The sequence below is a fragment of the Electrona antarctica genome (genome assembly GCF_951216825.1).
Source record: "Electrona antarctica genome assembly, chromosome: 6".
Taxonomy (NCBI): domain Eukaryota; kingdom Metazoa; phylum Chordata; class Actinopteri; order Myctophiformes; family Myctophidae; genus Electrona; species Electrona antarctica.
This window is the reverse complement of record NC_136811.1, coordinates 33,612,249-33,636,028: the sequence shown is the minus strand read 5'-3', so window position 1 is coordinate 33,636,028 and position 23,780 is coordinate 33,612,249. Positions and strand designations below refer to the sequence as shown.

At 41.3% G+C, this 23,780-nt stretch overlaps 2 protein-coding genes across 7 annotated transcripts in view; one reads left to right on the top strand and one right to left on the bottom strand.

The window, feature by feature from the left end:
* The first annotated feature begins 9,048 nt into the window (after positions 1-9,048).
* On the top strand, positions 9,049-13,258 carry LOC306924469 (uncharacterized protein). The gene is made up of 4 exons (XM_079502983.1): positions 9,049-9,691; positions 9,824-10,141; positions 10,630-10,726; positions 10,972-13,258. The coding sequence occupies exons 1-4, from the start codon at positions 9,316-9,318 to the stop codon at positions 11,687-11,689; spliced, it is 1,509 nt and encodes a 502-aa protein (XP_079359109.1). The 5' UTR covers positions 9,049-9,315; the 3' UTR covers positions 11,690-13,258.
* Positions 13,259-16,177: 2,919 nt separating this feature from the next.
* The window catches only part of LOC306925506 (tubulin beta-5 chain), a 28,003-nt gene continuing 20,400 nt past the window's right edge, over positions 16,178-23,780 (bottom strand). For 5 of the 6 annotated variants that reach the window (XM_079504366.1, XM_079504365.1, XM_079504364.1 and 2 more), the window contains 4 exons: positions 19,128-19,236; positions 18,720-18,830; positions 17,285-17,529; positions 16,178-17,142 (listed from right to left, as the gene is read on the bottom strand). In XM_079504366.1, the coding sequence (XP_079360492.1) occupies positions 16,333-17,142; positions 17,285-17,529; positions 18,720-18,780 (1,116 nt within the window). In that variant the 5' untranslated portion in view covers positions 18,781-18,830; positions 19,128-19,236 and the 3' untranslated portion in view covers positions 16,178-16,332. Of the gene's footprint in view, positions 17,143-17,284; positions 17,530-18,719; positions 18,831-19,127; positions 19,237-22,346; positions 22,499-23,780 lie in introns of those variants that run through there. The other variant, XM_079504363.1, reaches the window with a different exon arrangement.

Genomic DNA, 23,780 nt, shown 5'->3' with positions numbered 1-23,780 from the left:
TTATTTTTCATATTACTGTTGTAGTCATTTTTCTATGTCTATTTGGTAATAAGTGGCCATGTAACAATTACTATTCATTGTTGACTGTGTTATATTTATAAGAGCCAGGTCATTTTGTTTCATAGTTGTGTCAAACCATATTGGATAAGCAATGATCTTAACAAGTACTTTAGTTTTATAGTTGAGAGGAAAAATTGTGCTGCTGATTTGGATAAGCACTGTTGTTGGCTTTGTTAAAGGCCTTGCCTTGGCGGGCAGCAGGTGGGCCAGATGTGTGGATGCCAGTCCATTGGCGTTTGCGCCAGGGCTGTATCTAGCTCACCCGCTGTTGGCCCAGTTGGCTGGTGTCGGCCTGCCCCTCGGCCTGTGTCCTCTGCCTACTTCCTTGCTTTTGTTTTGTTGTTCTTTTGTATTTTACATTTGTATTTTGTATAATACTTTATTTATTTTGTGGTATATTTTTGTTTGTGTTAAGTGTTTTTATTTTAGTTTTTAGTTTCTGTGTGGGGGGAGAGAGTGTGTGTGTGTGGGTGTGGGGGGGTTACTGTAAATAAAAAAATGGCAAAAATTGGCAATATTGAAGGTGGCTTGTAATTGTACATTTGGATTCAGATTGTAATGTATTGTTAGTATTGTATTGTTTTGCATTCACTATTATTTATATTGATGTGACTTTGTGTCCATATATCCAGTTCATGATGAATTCATGATTAGTTAATCATGAGTTCATGATTAGTTCATGATGAAAATGTTGTCACTTTACTTTGGGGTGCAAATATCAATTAACTAATGATAGTTAATCATTAATAGATTCCAAATCTCTAGTTAGTAAGTACAATGTAATGGTAGTTCATGATGAAAATGTTGCCACTTTACTTTGGGGTGCAAATATCAATTAACTAACTATTAACTAATGATAGTTAATCATTAATAGAGTCCAACTCTCTAGTAAGTAAGTGCAATGTAATGGTAGTTCATGATGATGATGTTGCCACTTTACTTTGGGGTGCAAATATCAATTAACTAACTATTAACTAATGATAGTTAATCATTAATAGAGTGCAACTCTCTAGTAAGTAAGTAAAATGTATTGGTAGTTCATGATTATAATGTCCAGAAGTTACCCATAAACTACAAGGGAGACCTCTACAAGGGAGACCTACCCACCTTTGAGCACTCATCGTGGGCATAGAATTGAGGAAAAACGACCTCCAAAGAGACCGAGTCTGCTCACTAACCCTACCCGTCTATGAGCACTCATCCTGGGTATAGATTTGGGCAAAATGGGTGAGTCCAAAAATGATCCATAAAACACCAGGGACCCCTACCCACCTTTGAGCACTCATCGTGGGCATAGAATTGAGAAAGATTACCTCCAGAGAGACCGAGTCTGCTCACTAACCCTACCCGTCTATGAGCACTCATCCTGGGTATAGATTTGGGCAAAATGGGTGAGTCCAAAAATGATCCATAAAACACCAGGGACCCCTACCCACCTTTGAGCACTCATCGTGGGCATATAATTGAGAAAAATTACCTCCAGAGAGACCGAGTCTGCTCACTAACCCTACCCGTCTATGAGCACTCATCCTGGGTATAGATTTGGGCAAAATGGGTGAGTCCAAAAATGATCCATAAAACACCAGGGACCCCTACCCACCTTTGAGCACTCATCGTGGGCATAGAATTGAGAAAAATTACCTCCAGAGAGACCGAGTCTGCTCACTAACCCTACCCGTCTATGAGCACTCATCCTGGGTATAGATTTGGGCAAAATGGGGGGGGTCCAAAAATGATCCATAAAGCACCAGGGAGAGCTCCGGACAGACCCCTACCAACCTTTGAGCAACCATCGTGGGCAAAGAATTGAGTAAAATGACCCATGGGTACAACCAGGAATGACCTCCAGAGAGACTGAGAGACCTACCCGCCTATGAGCACTCATCCTGGGCATAGATTTGGGCGGAATTAGATCTATAAATCATCTACAAATCGTGGTTAACTAATGACGATTCATGATGAATCATCAGAATCATCATCATCATGAATCATGATGAATTCATCATGATTCATGATGAATTGTGATGAACTAATGATTAACTAATGCTTAACTAATGTATTAGTTAATCATTAGTTAATCATTAGTTCATGAACCGTATCTGCAAGTGTTACCCAATAGTGATACAGTCTGGCCATGCAAGGCTATCAGTAACAAATGTGTGGCCACTTTGGCTTCCATGCTAGTCTACACTTGCCTCATTATGATCCCCACAAAAATGAAGTACCCTAATGGCAATAGGCTACTAAAGCAGCTGCAAATGGACCCAAAAGTAGAATGTACTGCAGACTCAGAGTCCATGAAGGTTCTACCCCAGGATCCTGTTTGTTTGTATTACTTGCGGCAAGTATAGAACGGTTCTGGAGGATGTATTAGTTAGTAGTAGCACTCAAAGTAGAGAGGATTTAGAGGATTTATCCAGACAGCAGAGAGCTCAGGGCAGCAGTACTTCAGAGCAGCAGTCGTACCCAGACAGCAGAGAGTTCAGAGCAGCAGTCGTACCAAGACAGCAGAGAGCTTTAGAACTCAGAGCAGCTAGCAGTCGTACCCATACAGAGAGCTCTATAGGGACTCAGAGCATTATATCATAATATATCAGGGTTTTTTTGGAAGCGGTGATGCCAGTGGTGAGTGCACCTCATGGCGCGCTCTGCCTGCGCACAAGTAAGCCATACATGGCCTACTTGTGTGCAAGGCGCAAGTTGGCATCTTGAGAGAGTGCATTTATATTTGTATTAAGGCTGTTTTATCTGTAAATTGATATTACAGTGTACACTGTACACATATACTGTGCAGTGCACACATACATATGGATATAATATTTAGAAGTAGGACCCTTGCAGACAACACCTTCACGCGTGTCGATGTACAAACAATTACTTGCTATTGTTGTTGCTGCTACAATAAGGGTTTGTTCACACCAGAACTGATTGGTTATTTGTTCATAATGGGACCATGGTCCGCTTACTCCTTTGGTCCAGTTCGTTTGGAGTGGTGTGAACACGTGTCTAAATTCTGGTGCGGAGCAAACAAACGGATCATGTTTGAAGCAGAAATGTAAGAGGGCAAAAAAGATGTGTAACCAACCATATAGAAGCAAGCATACAGATAAAGCAGTGCCACTGCTTTATCTGTATGCTTGCTTATGCGACGTGACTCAGTATATGTATCCGTATATGTATCAGATAAGGGGTCAAGCATATCACAAAAGAATCTCATGACCTTTACCGGTACTTCACCCATACTGAATGCAAATGCATTACATGAAAGGGGGAGAAAAAAATCTGAGAGGAAAGACATCCTGTCATGCCATAGTGATAAATACTACCAGTTGTCACATACATACATTCATTCATACTCTGAGACGTCAACATGCCCAGGATGGTCTCTCAGGTACAGTAACCTTCTTTTCTCTATAATTAGTTTATTGCACAACATTTTAAGTAATTTGTCAATGTCATCTTTTTAAAACTACTGTACCTACTTTGGGGTTGCTTAGCATTGTTTGTGTCTATGATATGGGTGATTGATGTGGATTCGTATAGTAATGCATTTGATCTGTCTTGCTGTTAAATGTAGAAAAACAACCAATGACATCCTAAACCCCGTCCACAATATGAAACCTCCGCAGCTACTGTCTCTTCTCTGCAGCTCCATCCTATTTGCACAAATATACCATGTTGGAGGTAGTATTCAATTGTTTTACAAAAATCCTTTCCAGTCCAGAACTGTTGAAAGTAAAAAAAAAAAATAACATATGTACAGTGTTACAATGGTTACATTAAGGCCTAGGTCTAAAGCTATTGTGCCCATTTATCTATAAGCAACAACGGTTGCTTCATGTAACAACTTCACTAAATATAATTTAGCATTTTCATTCCAGTTCAGAAATATAATTAATCCATTCACTGGGAAATGGGTACAATATACTATACTTATGTGTATAGGCCTACTTATGGTACAGTATGTACCATATCCATGTGTCGGCTGTATTTCTATCTTATAGGAGCTATGTTGACACTTTTGAGTGAGCCCCCAGCTGCTATGACAACCCAAGTTCCTCCTACCACTGCTGGTAAGGCACAAGTAATAGTTAATAGTTTACCTGTGTTATATGTCATGTCTGACTATGCTGTTATACAGTATAGGCCAAAATATTTCAAATTCTGATTATTATTTATTGTCTCTTACTGTATATGTCTGCTCACAATCACAGTCGGTCCTTCTATTCAAGCTGAGCCTCATGTGTCAGCTACAGTGACAACCCAACCAGAACCAGCATTGCATTCTCAAGTGGGTCCTACTACTGCTGGTGAGGGGACATTTTAATTTCATAGTTGAAATACAAATTGTGTTATTTTATGTCATGTTATGGCAATGCTGATGCATTGCTCATATACAGTTAGTATGTCAGTATCACGCTAATATGCTAACTCATAATTAGACATGCATATGTGAAAATGTCACACCATTCTAAAGATGGCATATTTTTCTCCACCTCCAGGTCAAATTGCTGGACATACCTGTGTAACAGATTATTGGTTTATGATTACATGTGTTTTAAATATCACTGACAAACCAGTAGGACATAATACAAAGACCAATTACTCGTTGGAATTCAATTGGAAACAAAGGTAATTGGACAAGTATCAACATAATTGTTGCAAAGTGTCATCTGTAACATATGGAAAATAAATGAATGTTTCATATGCAATTTGTTTTAGCCCCAGAAGAAGAGAGTTTATTCAGTTCAGATGTCCACTTGTCAAGCTGGAGTACAGTTACAACTGTACAGTTGCTGCCAAGAATGTGTCAGCACAGTCCCAGGAATCATTCAAAACGTATCAATGGTTGACTATAAAGCTTTGTGACGATGCTGACTGCCATGATGTAACAAACAGCTTTAATCCATCAAAGAACAGTAGGTGACACTGATGTTTGGAAACTCTGTTTTGTACAGAGAAACGCGCACGCGCGCGCATGCACGCACACACACGCGCACACACACACACACACACACACACACACACACACACACACACACACACACACACACACACACACACACACACACAATAACCTAGGTGTGTGCTGGTGGCTGAGGAGGGGTGTTATTGGTATAAAAATAAGGTCTGGTCTGGTGCATTGGCGTATTGCTATCTTAGGGAGGATGGAGAAAGTAAAAAAAGATTGCACATAAATTACAATACACGATCTGACGTCCGAACTTGACACTCCTGTCGAAAAGTGCATGTATTGACCTTAGACAAGCCCTATTATAACATTTTGTTAGGGTGGCTGTCCATTATTTTTCAAGCACTTGCATTTTCATTATTCCTATTAATGTTAATTAATGTCAGGATATCACACAACACTTGGATACGGCTCAAGAGATTGTAGGCTACAGGAGGAAGGCATATTTCTGATCGCAGCTTTTGTATCATGTGCTTTGCTATGCACCAAGAAGACACACTGCTTAACTACGGTAACTGATTGTAGCTGGACACAGCCAACTCATTTGTGCCATGTGCCATAAATTGACATAAAAATGGCTGCAACTCTCAAAAACGTAATGATGACACAAAAGTGTAATATTGAGTTACCAATTTGACAAGAACTCACATATATCATAAGTGTTCAACAATTAATTTTGTTATTAGTTGAGCCAACACCACCAGTCGATGTTGTGGTCCATCCCACTCCAGAGGTCTACAACATTACATGGAAGAATGGGTATGAAAACCACCCCTATCTTCACAATAAACTGAAATATCAACTCTGGATTCAGACATTTCAGAATCCGGTAAGCAGCTGTTCTGTCATGAAATGGTAAACTGTATCCGTCTTTAATCTAGTAAAAATCAACCAATAAAATAACTTAATCTTGCTTAATAACAAAAAATAATTGTTCTCTGATTATCTAGGTCATCGCTGACTACAAACATACCTCAATTGCTACATCTCAATTTGCTCTAGACACAGAATATTGCATAAAAGTAAAGTCACATCCTGTTGGTGACTATGCTGGACACTGGAGTAAATGGAGTCCATTGAAATGTTGGAAGACCGAAGCCAGTGAAGGTACAGTAAAAAGCTGCAAATTTCATTTAATCGAACTATGTCATTGTACACTGGATACTTTACCTCACATGGCCACCCCAGCGCCCATTAGTAACTGATTGTGCTTGTAAAGTGTCTTGAGACAACCTCTTGTGATTTGGAACTATAATAAAAATGTATTAAATGTGTCTGTTATAAGTCTTGCTATCCATTTCATACTGATATTTGACTTGTACTATACCTGTATACCATCTACTTGATGAAACTGTTATTTCTACAGTAGGGTTCACTATTTCTTGTTACTATTTTCCACATACATCAAGCTAATTCACTCCTCACCAAGTCTGTGGTATCAGTGTGCGTGGCTGTTGGCATTCTTCTGTTTTTATTCTACATCCCTGAAACAAGGTAAGACTTACATTTACAATAGCCCTCTCCTATGCGGTATCCCTCCAATTTGTTAACCACTTGAAACATACTTGAATTAATAAATAAAAAAAGCTGTTTTGTGAGTGAGCTTGTTTTGTTTTTTTGTTTTTTTTATGAGATGCCCAACCCAAAAAGCCTGGGACGCCACGGTTAAAGAAAGAATCATCTTTGAAAAGTAATTGCTGTAGTGTAAGCTTGAAATTATCTTTTATTCTGCAGAAGGAAGATTAAAGCTCTGTTGTATATCCCATCACCAGCCCCTTTCTTCCAACGTGTATTTCAGGAGAATCCACAGGTAAGCTTTTAATTTCATGGTTTCATGAGAATGCCCTGCTATACCTTATTTTAAAATATCAGCTGAATGTTACAATTACTCTTTCCAGGAATGGCTTTCATCACGAAGCAACGTTTTGTCATCCTTTAAGACAGAAGAGTTTGAGACAACTGATATTGTGTTTGTTGTGCCAACATTCATAAACAAAGATCTCGACAAGCAAGACTTTCACACCATGACACCAGCACTCACTCCAGGTCAAACACCTTATGTTGGCTTACCAGGGATGGATTTGACCTCCATTCATTTGCATGGGAACTGTCAGCTCCCATGCTCCACCACTGAGCTTGAGTTACCCATTGTCGCTGAAGACGTCTTGGACAGCAGTCATGCTGAATCTGGGTGTGGGGACCTCAGCCAAAGCACAGACTGCAGTGCCCTAAACAGTCCTCTCCCTGATAGCCCAAAATTCTTCTGTACTGATTACTGCATTCTTAGTAAAACTGCAGAAGGAATTTTAGTGCCAAAAGGAATGGGTGTAAATGTTCCCTAAAAGCACCACACACGCCACAAAGCAAGCACGCACGCACGCACGCACGCACGCACGCACGCACGCACGCACGCACGCACGCACACACGCAACAAAACATTGTACACTCAAGACACTGCCCCCGCTGCCACCCTGCGATCTCCATATATGGAGCTGACCTGTTCTGACATTCCATATGTTGAGTTGATCTGACCTCATCATCAAACCCTGTACACTCAAGACACGCTCCATATATGGCCAGTACAGAATTCATTCCATATGTTGATCTGCCCCCTTCTTTGTTTCTTGGGAAAAAAATAACACGATGAGAACTATGTACAAAACCGAATTTCACTCACTTTTTTACTTGTTAAAAACTGTGATGTGACAATAAAGATGATTCCTATTCTGATTTATTCAACCACCAGAGAGCGCTGTGGCTTAAATAAATGTTGTGATGATGACGAGAAAGAAAGTCAGGAGAAAGAGCATTATTAAAAGAAAGATGAAGGAGAGATGGCAAAAGAGGTGGGAGGAGGAGAGGAAGGGAAGATGGTTTTATGGAATTCAGAGGAAAGTAGGAGAGGAGAGGGGAGCAGGAAAGAGCAGAAGGGAAGAGACAGTAATAACACGTTTAAGATTTGGACATACAGGCCTAAATGCGGCATTATTTATGATAGGAAAACACAACACAGGGAGGTGCGATTATTGTGGGGAGGAGGAAACAGTTGAGCATGTGATGATGAACTGTAGAGCTTATGAAGGAGAAAGAAGACAGTTAAGGGAGAATTTAGCAGAAATGAAAGAAAGGTACGACTTAGTAAATATACTAAGAAAAGTGTCAGGAGACAGGTGCTATAGGCACCTTTTTGAATATTTGAGAGTAACCAATCTGATTGATAGAATATAGGTTTGTTGTGGTAAGGTAACTCAGGAATTTGGACATACAGGCCTAAATGCGGCATTATTTATGATAGGAAAACAGGGAGGTGCGATTATTGTGGGGAGGAGGAAACAGTTGAGCATGTGATGATGAACTGTAGAGCTTTTAGTGAGTTTCTTTAGGAATGTTTGTCATAGTAAACAACCTGTTTGTCTGTATTCACAAATTCAGTATGTGAGAGATCGTCATAGTCATGCTACCAGGCAGGCTACTAGTGGCCACATGGTCAAAGAAAAACCCAGAACAAATGCGGTTTGCAGATCTGTAATGTTCAGGGCTATTTCAGTATGGAACACGTTACCAACTATAATCACGTAACTATAATCACGGAAGCACCCAGTAAGGCTAGTTTTAAGAGGCTCCTTAAGAGACACCTGATCAATTACCCCAATTTTATAATTAACTGACATCATTTAAGGGGATGTCTTGTTTAGTGTTTTTATTTTCTCTGTACTTTTAATGTCTTAAATGCATTTGTATTTTGTATTATGAATGTATTTTTTTCAAGATTGCACCTGTTTTTATTGTGCAGTGTTATTTTTTTATTGTGTTGTGTTATATGTATTGTTTGTCATGGACCCCAGGAAGAGTAGCTGCTACTTCGGTGGCAGCTAATGGGGATCCATCTGAATAAAAGAATAAAAGAGTAAAAAGGAATCCAATAAGTAGGATGAATAAAGACACCAGTAGGTGGCGGTAATGCACAGATTTGTTTGCCAACCGCCAATAAACCCCACAAGAAGAAGAAGAAGAAGAAGAAAGTCAGGAAGCGGCGTCCCACTTAGGCCTACCATCTTTGGGCTTTGTTGTTGTGAAATGCTCCAGAGTTTTTTGTTGTATTGTTGAAAATCCTGTGTGTGATACAGTACAAAAGCGAAGAATTGGACGTTTTTATGTTTTTTGAACTATAGTCCTTCGTGGGTTACTCAGATTAGCTCCGTGTGGTGCACTATTTATTATCTAGTGGTGCATCCCTGCTGCCTAGCTACTAGCTTGGCAACGACACGTTCCTTGTTTTCATCATGAATATTATTCGGAATAGAACTATGCATCCAGATCTACGTGAGGATGAAGTTCTTGTGGTCGAAAATTCCATTAGAATAGCCATAGATTCAATCATAAACGTGTTGTACAGTGTCAACTCTGCCAGGACACATGAATACCAAAGGATGGTGGCCGACAGGGACAAAGAAATCCAACGGCTGGAATGCAGGTCGAAGGAAATTGAACATGAATTGCAATTAATCCGACAAGACGGATGCAGCCGTGGACTATTTGGAGATGAAGTTCGTCATGTCGGCGCAGCAGCAGTACACTCTGATACTCACGAGGAGATGGGAGATATCACCTTTGACACCGAGATGACAAGAGGACAAGATTCCGAAATGAATATCTCATGTAAGATTTGACTGTAATTATTACAGATCATATGAGAACACATGCAAGAATACAATAACAATATGATTCACTGGTCAAACCTTATCTGTTTTAATACAATTACCCTCCTCCATTCCTTTCCATTCACATTAGGCCTTTTTGCAAGAACCCCTTCGCAGATCTCTTCTTCTCAAATCCATGACCTGGCTTTCTCTTCATCTCCCAACAACCTGAGCATCGACCAGACCGCTCTCTCCAACTCTGTGGTGGCTCCAGTTGTACCAGAGGGACCAAGTAACCTGTCCATATCAACAAGCAGCCTAATAGTAAAGGAAGAACCTCTATGGGAAGAACCTTGCAATATTGACACTGTCTTAATCAAATGGGAGATGAGTGAGCACAATACTGCCAATCACCAGGAAACTGTAGGTGGTGATTTGCATCAGAATGACAAGAGTCCCCGCATAGAAAGTAAGCTATCTTGTTCGTTTTTTTGTTTGTTTTTTCACAAGGCAATTTGGGTTTTAGAGATGAGATTGAATATAGTGTTTGAGTAATTCCTGATTTTAACCACTGGAATCCCAGCATCCCTATTCTGGAGGGAACATTAGCCAAAGATAGCAGTAAAAAAAAAAGTTTGATGGATGGTATACAAAACTGTAATTTTGCTTCAACGTTGCAGGAAAAGTTAAAATAGGGAAGAGAGAAAGGAACAAACAATACAGAACGGGTCAAATAATAGGAAGGCACAGTCAAATCAAAAAGTCCAGTATATCAAAAGAAAGTAGATGGAACTACTGAAGGCAGGTGGAAAAGAAAACATACCCAGCATATAAATATAGCATGTACCGACATATAAAGTCACAGTTTCATGTGTGCTTTTATGTAAAGCGACTTTGGGTACTTTGGGTAGAAAAGCGCTATATGAATCTGAGCTATTATTACTTTGCCCCCTCTAGGAAGACTGGAAAACAGAGAGAGGATAAAGAAGTTCAGGGACAAACTATATGCAAACCCTGAAAAACATCGTGTCTACAAGGAGATGGAACGACTTCGGTAAGCTGGCCTTTCAACCTTACATGTTTGACTTGAATTGTGACCTCACTGCACAATGTCTTGTTATTGATTGATGGCTTGCAGCAGTGGGAGACTGTCACTAATGTAAAGAAAATTCAGCTCTTTGGGGGTGGGTGTCTAGACGGCCACCATGGTTGGCTATCAAAGCCAAACATTTCTACCATTTAGAATCTGTACATACATTACTGCATACATACATTACTGTACATACTGTCTTTTATCAGGAACGGTAAGAGGAGTGTGCCAATGTCTGAATTGCCAGAGGAGACTCAGAGGCAGAAGAGAGCAGCCTGGAGAGCAGCTTCCAGACGCTATTATGCCCGAAAAGTCGCCCGTCAACAGCCACGGCCATCTCCATCTGGCTTTATTCCTCATTACACTCCATGCTCGCTGCCACTGCCAGTCCCTTTCATGGACAAACGGAGGAGGACATTGATATCCGAATTGCCCGAAGACACTCAGACCATGCAGAGGGAGGCCTGGAGAGCCGCATCCAAAAGGTGCTATGCAAAGAAAATGGGTCGTCTTCAGGCAGATCCCACCCAGCTCAACCACCTCGACTTTCACGATACAAATACAACTGCCCATCTTCAGGCACATCACACCCAGCTCAACCACCTCGACTTACACAATACAGATACAACTGCCCATCTTCAGGCACATCCCACCCGGCTCAACCACCTCGACTTACACAATACAGATACAATTGCTCATCTTCAGGCACATCCCACCCAGCTCAACCACCTCTTACACAATACAGACACAACTGCTCGTCTTCAAGCAGATCCCACCCAGCTCACCTACCGCTTACCCAATACAGACACAACTGCTCGTCTTCAGGCACATCCCACCCAGCTCAACCATCTCTTACACAATACAGACACAACTGAAGGGACTTCAGGGCAGAACAACAGTGGTCTTGGAGGAATAGTGTGTAGCTAAGAGACATTAATTATGCCCCATGCATGAAAATAAACAAAATGTTGCACATAGGATAGGTCCTGTCCTGTGAAAAATGTCCGTAACAGGCATTGTGGGCTAGTAGTCCTGATGATGACATGTTCACATGCTGCAACCTGGCAGGTATTACGTCATCACTGTTTTTCTGTGTATACCTATCTCTCCCTCACAATTTACCTCACTTACCACACATAATCCAGCCAGATTTTGGAATTCTCAAAACTTGAATTCATAGTGTATTCAAATTGCTTGTAAACAACTACAGCAAATTCTCGCTAAATGAATCTCCTGTACATTTTTATGTCATGGTTAATGTAGTGTGGTAAATGTCAGTATTGTATCTCTACTTTGTGTAAACTATTGCAATCAATGGAAATTGATGATTACTTTTTAATGATATTAATCCATGCAGGGGAATTTCAGCTGGCACAGGGGAATTTCCAGCTTCACCAAGCTCATAGCTGCTCTGCTCAGATGGTTATGATGAGCTTTTGGGGTGGTAGCAATTAGGGGTTAAATGTCTTTCTCAGGGACACTTTGACACAGCCCAGGGCTGAGAAGCAAACCAGTGACACTTTGATTACCAGGTGGCTTCTACCCACTAAGCTACGGCTGCCCCTATCTGTCAGACCACGTAGCAACGACCGTCTGTACATCCTCCCTCCCAATGCTGAAGGGAGATGCTCCAGGCAGCTTTAGTGCTTTCGCCCACAACATTTGAACCTATGGTACACATGGACTTCTCGTGGTTGGAGTAACGATTCAAAGTCAAATCATAAATGACAAACTGGGTCCAGGGTGCTCCACCAAAAAAATGCTGTCTGAGAGCACTAAAACAGCACAGCACTGAGAGAAGAGTAGTGCTCCAGTGCATGTTTACCATATAATTGCATGGTAGAAAGGTGCTGGAGGCACAAAGAAAAGTTTTCTGTGGACAGACATGGCTCCTTAAATTAAATTCATGTGTTTGTCATTTATGGATCAATCACTTTTTGTTTAAAAAATATAATAATCTGTTGTTTATATCAGGTTCTCAAAGTGGGGTCCCGGGACCCTCTGGGTTCCTTGACGGGGTTCCAAATGGAACCTTACAGGTCTGTAACTCTGAGAGCATACAAATATGCTCTCAGCTGAATTTATCTGAATTTGTGACACTAGTGTTAAATCTTAGCCTGGGATATTCACTACATCATTCTGTGGATTGCTACTCACATTCTGTGAGTAGCAAAATGACAAAAATAAAATATTCTGTCTACTTCCTCAGTGGATACTTTCAGTGGCAGGCAGCCAAAGGATTTTTGGGGGCCAGTCTTCTAGATGGAATCCTGTAAAAAGCAAATATGAGAACCCATCTGCAAATAAAGGAAAAACAGCGCCCTCTTTTAGTTGACGTGAGTCAACAATCTGTCTCGAGAGACTAGTAAAAAGCATATATTTAAACCTGTGAAAATTCTCTATATGGTCTCGCTACTGAAGCCGAAGTATCGTGTCTTGAGTCAGCAAACTGACAAAGTGAATCAGGCTGGATCTCAGGCTAGTGCAATCTGCCTTTACATGCAGCCCTGGCGATTGCCACTATGACTCAAGGTCTCAAGTATGGTTTCTTAATTGTCAATGAACCATGCTCATGTCTCCTGGTCTACTCCTCAAAATGGCCGGCCCAACTCATAGCATCTGTAATTGTCTCCACCAGGCCGAAGGCATGGGGAGAGAGTATGTTTTGCACTCCGTCCGTCCATCTGTGAACGGCTAATCTATGGCACCGTTGGCTTGATCGCAGCCATACTCTGCACACACACTCCCTGAATGCCAGAGCTGAACCTCTGCCCCAAAGTTTTCACATTAGCCTGTTATAGCGCCACCAGGAGGCCGCTTTGTGCAAAACAAATGTTTTGACAGTACACCTACAGATAACGCAAATTGGTAACATGTCTTTCAGATTTTTCAGACTCCATCCCGATTGGCTAAGATTGGCTTCCAAAGTTCGCAGGAGTGCTCTGTTTCAAACAAAATGCTGAAAATCATGTGTGATTTCACACATCGTGTGATTTCCGTGAAATTTTGCACGCACAATACCATTAGGCCGAGGAAGAAATGCCACTTGAATATTTTCAACTCAGCCTCATGGTGGCGCTATAACTGTCCGATTTGTGTTTTTACCTATAACTGCACCGTGTAAAACCTTGTATGCACACTCCCTAGAGGCCAAGGAAAAATCTTTGCCTGGAATTTTTTTACATCTGCTCTTTATAGCGCCACCAGGAGGCCGACATATGTAAAACATATTTTCTAATATTACTCCTTCAGATTTTATCCAAATTTCACGCAAATCGGTACACATGCTCTCCATAGTCATGTGATCATGTGATTTGTTTGATTTCTCATAATTATCCATCCTGATTGGCTATGATTGGCTTCTAAAGTTTTCAGGAGTAGCCCGTTTTGTACAAATCGCCACAACTCCTCAACGCAGCGTCCGATTGCGGTGAAACTGCATGCCTATTCCCACTAGGCTGAGGAAGAAATGCCACTTGACAGTTTTCAAATCAGCCTCATGGTGGCGCTACAACAGGCCAAGTCGCGACACACACACACACACACACACACAAAAACCAAACAAACATGTTTATATTACTCCTAAACATTTTGCCAAACATCACACTCTCCTATCCTCCTGGTGGAGACCTGTGCCCAGAAGGGTACTTTTTCTAGTTTAATGTTGCATTCAAGTGGTTGTGGTCTCCTATTTTTCATATCTCCTCGTATGAAGGTCTAACCCACCAGTGATAGAAGAATCACAGCTCCCAGTTTGAATTCTATCAATGCACTGAAAGGGACAAAATCACGTTTATTCAGTTCATTGAATGGTCTCAGTAGCTGTCTACTGATCTACCAAGATCTCAGTAGCTGCATTCTATGCGTTCACGGCTACTGTTTTGACAGCGATGAAACTGACTTATGTTGCCGGTTAAGACTGATATGAGGTTAGGGTACTTAGTGGCCGGTTAAGACTGATATGAGGTTAGGGTACTTTATAGTGGCCGGTTAAGACTGATATGGGGTTAGGGGACTTACATGGCCGGTTAAGACTGATATGAGGTTAGGGTACTTAGTGGCCGGTTAAGACTGATATGGGGTTAGGGGACTTACATGGCCGGTTAAGACTGATATGAGGTTAGGGTACTTAGTGGCCGGTTAAGACTGATATGGGGTTAGGGGACTTACATGGCCGGTTAAGGGTGCACTCACACGGTTCATGCAATTCTCTGTGCTCGTTGGGTGTTGTGTCATGGCCGCCCAGCGGCCCAATGCATTTCCAATGGAGGTCACATGGTTTGACCCAACATTGTGTTGTGTGAGGGGGAGGGGCGCAGTCGTCCGCCCCTCCCCCTCACACAACACAATGTTGTGTCAAACCATGTGACCTCCATTGGGAATACATTGGGCGGCCATGACACTACCCAACGAGCATCCAACGAGCACGAGAATTGCATGAAAGGTGTGAGCTCAGCCTAAGACTGATATGAGGTTAGGGGACTTACATGACCGGTTAAGACTGAGGTTAGATTTTATGTTCGGGTTTGTAATGTCTGACAACACGCCTCGTCGCTGTCAAAACAGAGCACAGAATGCAACTACTGAGATCTTGCAGCCAGTTTGCACTACAATATTATCCACTGACTTACTGAAGTATTGAGTGATTTATTGTATTATGTACCACAATGCATGTGTACAAAATATGAATACATTTGATGTGCACTCACAGATGGGCCCCATCAAATTAAACAGAAGTCTGACCGGTTACTTTAAGTCAGAATTTCAGTAATTTAATTAGGCATTTAGCAGATACTCTTATCCAAACAGGTTCTTAATTGCACAGAACATTTGAATATTTAGCGGCCAGTTGCTGGTACTTAATTTAATTGTACTGATAAGTGATAACAGACTATGAATATCTTCTTGAAAATACTTTGAAGCCAGGTGATTTTGGGATGAATGGTAAGTCTAGTAAGTTAACAGACATCAACATTGTCTCAGTGAATGCAGTTCCAGAATCTCTGAAATGTTGTAGGCAAGATATTAACATGAAGTTATGTAAAGTCTATGAGGAAAAAAAGGGGGGGGGGGGAGAAATACTTACAAAACCTGGTGACCATACAGAAATTAGCTTTAAACTCACATTTTATGTGGCTGCAACAATCCTGCTTTTGTTTTCCTGCTTGTTGAATACTGTATGCAGTGAGTTCATAGTAAGTATACAACAGACCTCTTGTCTGTAGTAAAATATGTAGTATCAAAATCACCCTTTATCTAGTAACTGAACTGATTATTATTAAGAAAGTGGAAACTATGTAGGCCTATAGCCTATAGCTTCATGGATAGGTATTGTCTTTGTACCACAACAGAGAACTGCATACAGGTCTAAGAGAGCAAAATTGTTCATAAAATACAATGAGGACAAAGACAAGAAATTGTCAATCGCCAATTTATTTTCAGTCAATTACAAATATAATACCTAATGTGCTCTGGAGTTTTCTTAATTCTAACACTGCTCTGGTCACTTTTTTCCATTTTTAATTCCGCTTCATTTGGACTTGGATCTCTTGATCTTCACAGCAAATTCTTCAAGCGTCATCCTCAGCCTCCTCAAATTCTCCCTCCTCCTCAGCAGTGGCATCCTGGTACTGCTGGTACTCTGACACCAGGTCATTCATGTTGCTCTCTGCCTCTGTGAATTCCATCTCATCCATGCCCTCGCCAGTATACCAGTGCAAGAAGGCCTTACGACGGAACATGGCTGTGAATTGCTCAGATATGCGCTTGAACAGCTCCTGGATGGCCGTGCTGTTGCCAATGAAGGTGACGGCCATCTTGAGGCCGCGGGGTGGAATGTCACAGACGGCGGTCTTGACATTGTTGGGGATCCATTCTACAAAGTAGCTACTGTTCTTGTTCTGGACATTAAGCATCTGCTCGTCCACCTCCTTCATGGACATACGTCCACGGAACACGGCGGCTACGGTCAAATAGCGGCCATGACGTGGGTCACAGGCAGCCATCATGTTCTTAGCATCAAACACCTGCTGGGTGAGCTCAGGCACTGTGAAGGCACGGTACTGCTGGCTCCCCCTGCTGGTCAAAGGAGCAAAGCCTGGCATGAAGAAGTGCAGACGAGGGAAAGGGACCATGTTGACGGCAAGTTTGCGGAGGTCGGCGTTGAGCTGGCCGGGGAAACGTAGGCATGTGGTCACCCCACTCATGGTGGCCGACACCAGGTGATTGAGGTCTCCATAGGTAGGTGTGGTAAGTTTGAGTGTGCGGAAACATATGTCATAGAGGGCTTCATTGTCAATGCAGAAGGTCTCATCTGTGTTCTCTACCAACTGGTGGACTGACAACGTAGCATTGTAAGGCTCCACCACTGTGTCTGATACCTGGAGACAGAAATTAACAGAGAAAGGAATTCACTCTCAGTTCCTTAGATTCACAAATTCAAACCAAGGAAGACAAAAAAAGCATCCAAAAATAAAAACTAGTATCATGCAACCATCACATTTAATCACATGCGTAACTGACCTTGGGGGAGGGCACCACACTGAAGGTGTTCATGATACGGTCTGGGTACTCCTCGCGGATCTTGCTGATGAGCAGGGTTCCCATGCCAGAGCCAGTACCACCACCCAGAGAGTGGGTTAGCTGGAAGCCTTGGAGGCAATCGCAGCTCTCAGCCTCTTTGCGGACCACATCCAGGACAGAGTCCACCAGCTCTGCTCCTTCTGTGTAGTGGCCCTTGGCCCAGTTGTTTCCAGCACCACTCTGGCCTGAAGGAGCAGGAGAGAAACAAGTTGTCCTTTTTTTTTTAAACTTCCAAAACCGTTGATTAATTGTATATTAATCAATTGTATATTTTTGTAATGTGTTTAATGTTTTTGTGGGTTGAGTATGGGTTGAGATGTATGCACATAATAGCTTCCTAAGTAGTAATTCAAAAGCTGCTGCGTACAGTGTGTGCCAGTACGTCAGACATGTTGCAAAAGTCCCATTAATATTGTTCTAGAGAATTGTATTATGAGCTCTAATGAGATGTCATAATATTAATTCAATGTAGTCTTACCATGAGCAACATGATTGTAAAACAATTCTATATGCTCCTGTAGAAGCCATAAATCTGTATGCAATCAATCTATCTTTAATAACATGCATAATTTGCGATGTCATGGAGAAATACCCACAGTGGAGCTCATGTTACCATGGAAAGTTTAGCTAAGCAAGCTATTATAAACTATCCTTTGGTCGGAAGCATAGGAAAGGTATGCGCAGTGGTTTATCATTTATGGGAAGAGTAGTTCCTCCATGATTCTTAAAATATGTACTCAGTCTTGTACCTTTTCCTTTTTTGCATTTTTTCCAATTTGTCCCTGATCAAAATTTGTATGGACATGTTTCATCACATTCACAGGCTGGCTTGATTGCAGACGTAGAAGATTTTCTGAAATGTCGAAATGAATGAGTTCTCTTCTGGCATTAGCACATGGTCAAAAAGCGGCTGGTCGCTGTGTAGCTCTATATATATTATTAGTATTTTATTTGTAGTGTAGTGTAGACACTAATAAATGTTTTACTTTATTTTTTAATTTATTCAGAGTACTCCCCTATAAAGCCTCTGTTCACTGTTTCAGAGGACTGTCAGCTTAACAGCAGCAGAGATTCAATTCCTCTGTCCTCTCACCCAAACCAAGCCTTGAGACTTTAGAGACAAACTCTTTTGATTCGTCTTTTTTGATTGAGCGTCTTTAGTTAGTTGTTTTCTGTTAAAGATTAGGCATCTTCAATTTACATATTTTTGTAAGCTTTTTTGTGTAAATAAATGGATATTCAGTTTTAAATCCTTTGTCCTGTTCGTTTATGTTGCGACCTTTACACCCCTAGAAATAACGGTCGTAACAATGCGGTATTGTTTTATTAGGAGTATATTATTTGTCCTGTGTGCTTTAGTTTTCATTCCACTCACCAAATACAAAGTTGTCAGGTCTGAAGATCTGCCCAAACGGTCCAGACCTCACAGAGTCCATGGTACCTGGCTCCAGATCCACCAGGATTGCCCTGGGTACATATTTACCACCTCCATGAGAAAGAGAATGGGAGAAAGTCATCAGCAGACAAGACTAAGCAAACACCTATGATGGGAGTAGATAGTAATGAGGGATTTATAGTACATAGGCTACTTGCCTGTGTCGACCGAAAATAGCCGATCTACAAGTTCACAAAGCGTCACAGTGCTTCTGTGCTTGAGTTTCAAATCGGCTATATTCAGTGCATGACACAGGCAAGTAAGTACAACCAAGGATAACTCAGGCTTAATATGTCCTTGATTGTGTTTTATATAAAATACCAAGTGTCAGAGGTTGTGGTTATCTACCTGAAGCTTCATTGTAGTAAACACTGATCCTATCCAGCTGCAGGTCACTGTCGCCATGGTAAGATCCAGTAGGGTCAATTCCATGCTCATCGCTGATTACCTCCCAGAACTATACAGACACAAAATGGAAGGTAGCACATGACAGTTACTAACACTGAAAGTGTCTTTCCATTAGCCATGCATGCGGTTTACTGGAAGGAGGACTAGACGAGGAAAACAGCAGTTCTGGGAAAAATAACTGCATATTTCTGGCTCCCAGAAAGTTATATCTAACCATTGAACCCGATACAGCTGTATATTTCCATATTCATAGGCTGTGCTGACAGCGGAGAATGGTTCTTTCAGACTCAAAAAGTGAGAAAGCACAAAGGATCTATAGATCACATGCAGAGGCTAAACTTAAATTGAACTCTATTTGCAGGCAGTCACACTGACACTACGCTGAAGGAGCCAATTGTCTAAAGGAGATCTGTATTCACATCGTGTTGGCTCTTTAAAAGACCACACTTGGATCTCCTTGTGTTTTTATCAAACACTGGCGTGACCGATAATTTGCAGGCATGCATTTATATATGTATGCACTGTGGTTTTCTGTGGACAGCAGCATTAAGGAAGGGATTTAGAGTAATCTGGATAAGCAGGCCGTATTTCAGCTCAGTATTTAAGAGATTGGAGTCAGCTGTAGACTTAATACCACACTGCACTTTATTAAAACCATCCTATATAGAGAAAATAGAGATGTGACCTTAATCTGATGGCGATCACTACACGAAGAGCTGGGAGGAGGTGAGAGAGACGCATTGGCAATTGACAAACTAACAGAGTCAGAGGCAAACTACAGTATTGACGGAAAAGGTATAGCTAACCATAAATAATGGGGACAATAAGCAGGAGGCAATGCCACACCCTGACCCTAATTCACCACCATGTAATACTCCAGCAAGCCTGTCAATCATATGGGGGGGGGGGGAGACTGCAGTCAGTGGGCTATCAGTAGTATTGTTGTAACACTGTATTACACACTGACAAAGGCCCAATACATCTTCAATACAAGACAGGGACTTTTGATTGATTTGGGCCTTGATATAGATTTACTCCAGTTCTCATTTTCAATGCAGATATCTTGAAATGACAACAAAAAACAGTTTTAAAAAAGTAGTAGGGGTCTACATGACATCTTTATCATATGGTCTATGCCTGGTCTTTGTTCTGCTATGGGGCGTTTCTTTCTATTCGGTAATGGCAAATTAAGTCAACCCAGCAGAGACCAATGATTTCATCCACACTGTGCATCAGCTGTTCCTCCCCCAGACCCATCCCTAATTTGGTTTAGTGAGGAGAGGAAAGAAGACATGCTTATAAAGTCAGACCCCACTTTTTCTGGACATTAAAATCTGTCAGCAGAGCATCAGGATAATGATGCATCCTGTAATACATGCAGGCCCTTGTAAATGTGGTTACTGACTAAGATGCTTGGCTACCCGGCTCACCATTATCATACAGTATGTTGTCCATTAATAGTGCTCAGCTAGGCCTAAATATACATAAAAGAAGGGAGAAATAATGATCCATGATGACAGACTGTTTGTGTATAATTATATATTGTTCACTGAGGCTTCTGCCTGGGTATAGACTGAAAGACAAACTAGCCACTAGTAGAAGATGACAAAGACAACTTGTTATAAATGTTATAAACTTGTTATAATTAGCTCATGTGATAAACGTATAAATGTGTTTCCCTACTTTATGGAAAACATTGATTGGGAAGATCCATTGATATGATATATGATATATTACTTTATTGTCAGTTCGCACTGAAATTCGTTTTGCGACCCAGCGGCCTTGTATGCAATACATATACACATTTGACATAACACAGGACAAAAAAAAAAAGAAATAAAATACAGTTACATACATAGAGAACATAAGGGCAGAAAGCAATGTCCACAGCTCAGTCTAGTTCTGGCCAAAATCCTGATTAAGCCTCAGAGTTGATTGATGGACAAAAGACCTCTTCAGTCTGACCTTATTGTATGCTGGAACACCATATCTCCTTCCTGAAGGCAGCAACCTATACTCTCCATACAAGACATGGCTAGTATTAGAGGTAATATTCCTTGCTAACCTTAGGATGCTGTTATCATATGTGGCTGTATAGAGCCTCTGAAGTGGTTGTCCAACAATCTTTGAACAAATGTTTAGTTGTTGCAGCATCTGTGACTTTAAGGCTACAGACAAGCATCCATACCAGGTGGTACTACAGTACTGAAGAACACTCATAATAACAGAAGTGAAAAACAAAAGAAGAATCCGTCTACTAGCACCAAAGGATCTTAAACGGCGAAGGAAATAGATTCTTTGCTTTGTTTTCTTACACACTGATTCAGTCTGATCTTTCCACGACAGTAGGTGATCTATTTCTACTCCTAGATATTGATCCATTGCAAAATGTCATCTTTTAAAAAGGAAAAATATAGTCTCTTTGTTAATTAGGCTGCCCCACCCTTCCCCTGCTCCCCCTCACTAGAGCGCTTTGCTGTACATCCGCAGTCTGAGTCTACATGAATAATTATCGTGATCGATAGGATATTGTTGATCCACCATATTGTGATGTGAGGTGAAATGACTTGGCATGCATATTCTATTCTAACTCACAGGCACGGCTATTGTCCTGACTCCTAACAGAAGTTAGCAACTCGTGGCAGACAAAGGGGAAAGGGACCAAGGCAAGGCAGCGCTGCATACACTGACGGACCTTGACAATGACAAGTGAAGAATAGACTGGTAACACTGGTTGGTTTCTCCAGACATTGTCTTGAGGTCAGCTGAATGAATCCCTATACCCTCGAAATCCAGAGACACACCCGGCGCAGTGTGAACAAAACCCGTGGAGACGAGAGAACGTTAGGCCTACTGTTATTACCAGACAACTGGCCCGCTATTCCACACCCATCCACCAGTTACCGCAGAAAAAAAGCTTACACAATACACATGCAGTGACAGCTGACAGAACTATTATGTAGGCTACTTAATCTATACTGTGTTAAATTAATATGTTGCAGTGTGTCTGAGGAAAATCTACCAGCCTATTCTGAAAATCAAAGCATTAAACATAATGAATCATGTGCTCTTTTAAATGCATTGGTCGTGGGCGTATCAACAGAAAAGTTAATATTTATTTATATATTATTAGACTATAGGAGGTAACCGCTTCCTTACCTTGGCACCAATTTGGTTACCGCACTGGCCTGCCTGGATATGCACGATTTCCCTCATTCTGAATGTAAAAGTGTTTTAACAACGAAGACGAAATACACCTACGCTGCTGCTACCACGCTTAAGCCACGACGAGCCGCCGACCACTTTTTAAGTTTATACTATAGCATCCAGGGGGACAAAGCATTTATATCTCTGGCTGCGGTTGAGACCGGGCGTGGCCAACTGCAGCCTCCGCTGTTGTAGACTGGGATTGGCTCAGAGGAGATGACCCCCAGAGGCTAGCTATGAGGCGGGGTTAGTTAGGATGTACACTATCGACTGATAGACCAGGGAATGTATTGAAAACATATAAAAGAGTAAGGGAAAAAAAACATAAATAATACTTCAATAAATAAATACACATGCAAACATTCATGAATATACATTTTAAAATGCATACATAAATAAATAAACAGAAAATAGAAAAAAATATATATAATGTATTTATTTTTATTTTCAGATATCCTATATCTTTAGATTTGTTTGTTTATGTGCTAAGACAATGGGGGCATTATGCTCTGCAAAAGTCTGCGTGGTGCAACAAATAATAGATAGAATCAAACTCAAGCTCTCTACCGCAAAGCATTTTAGGACACTGGGCGTAATGTCCCTATGTGCCTGGTGATGCTTTATTGCTTGGATGTCCATGAGAGTCTGGCCATTGGTTGATTGATTGAAATATTTATTAACAGTTTGCAGAATTACAGTACAATTCAAGCACAACTCAATACAAAGACTGTTAACTGTGAGTGGACGACCCAATAAAGCATTACACTTGTTTACAAGAGGGTCCACCTTGTTCAATTCATCCAAACATTTAGAGACGTACAAATAGACACTTCTAAGTTTTATATAGCCAAAGAACAGAACAGAGAATTCATCATAAAGGAAAAAGGGAAAAGAAACATATACAGTGAGGGGGAAAAGGGTGGGTGGGGTGATTCAGATTTTACGGGGGGCAGTTTTGAATTGCAGTCGTCCGTAGGTGCCCTTTGAGAGCGTTTTTGAAGGAGTCAAGGGATTCGCATGTCTTAATGACTGTTGGTTGGGGGTTCCACAATTTGGTGGCATAGGAGCGAAAAAACAATTAGTCCCTTGTTTGTGCCGAATCTGGGTTGCACAGGTTTGTTGCAACCCAGTTGGTTTTGTGGGTGTGGACTTTGTTAACATTAAGGAAGTATTTAGACAGGTACATGGGAATATTGGTGGTGTATCGAATCTTGTGGACCAGACCCATTGCAAGATGCTGTACTCTGTCGTCGACCCTAAGCCATTCCAGCCTGTCAAAGTGGGCAGGGGTGAGGTGGGTTCGGGGGGTGAGGCCAAGTAGGAGCCTGACAAGTTTGTTTTGGGAAGTCTGGAGCCTTGTTTTAAAGGCCTTTGAGGTGCTGTGGT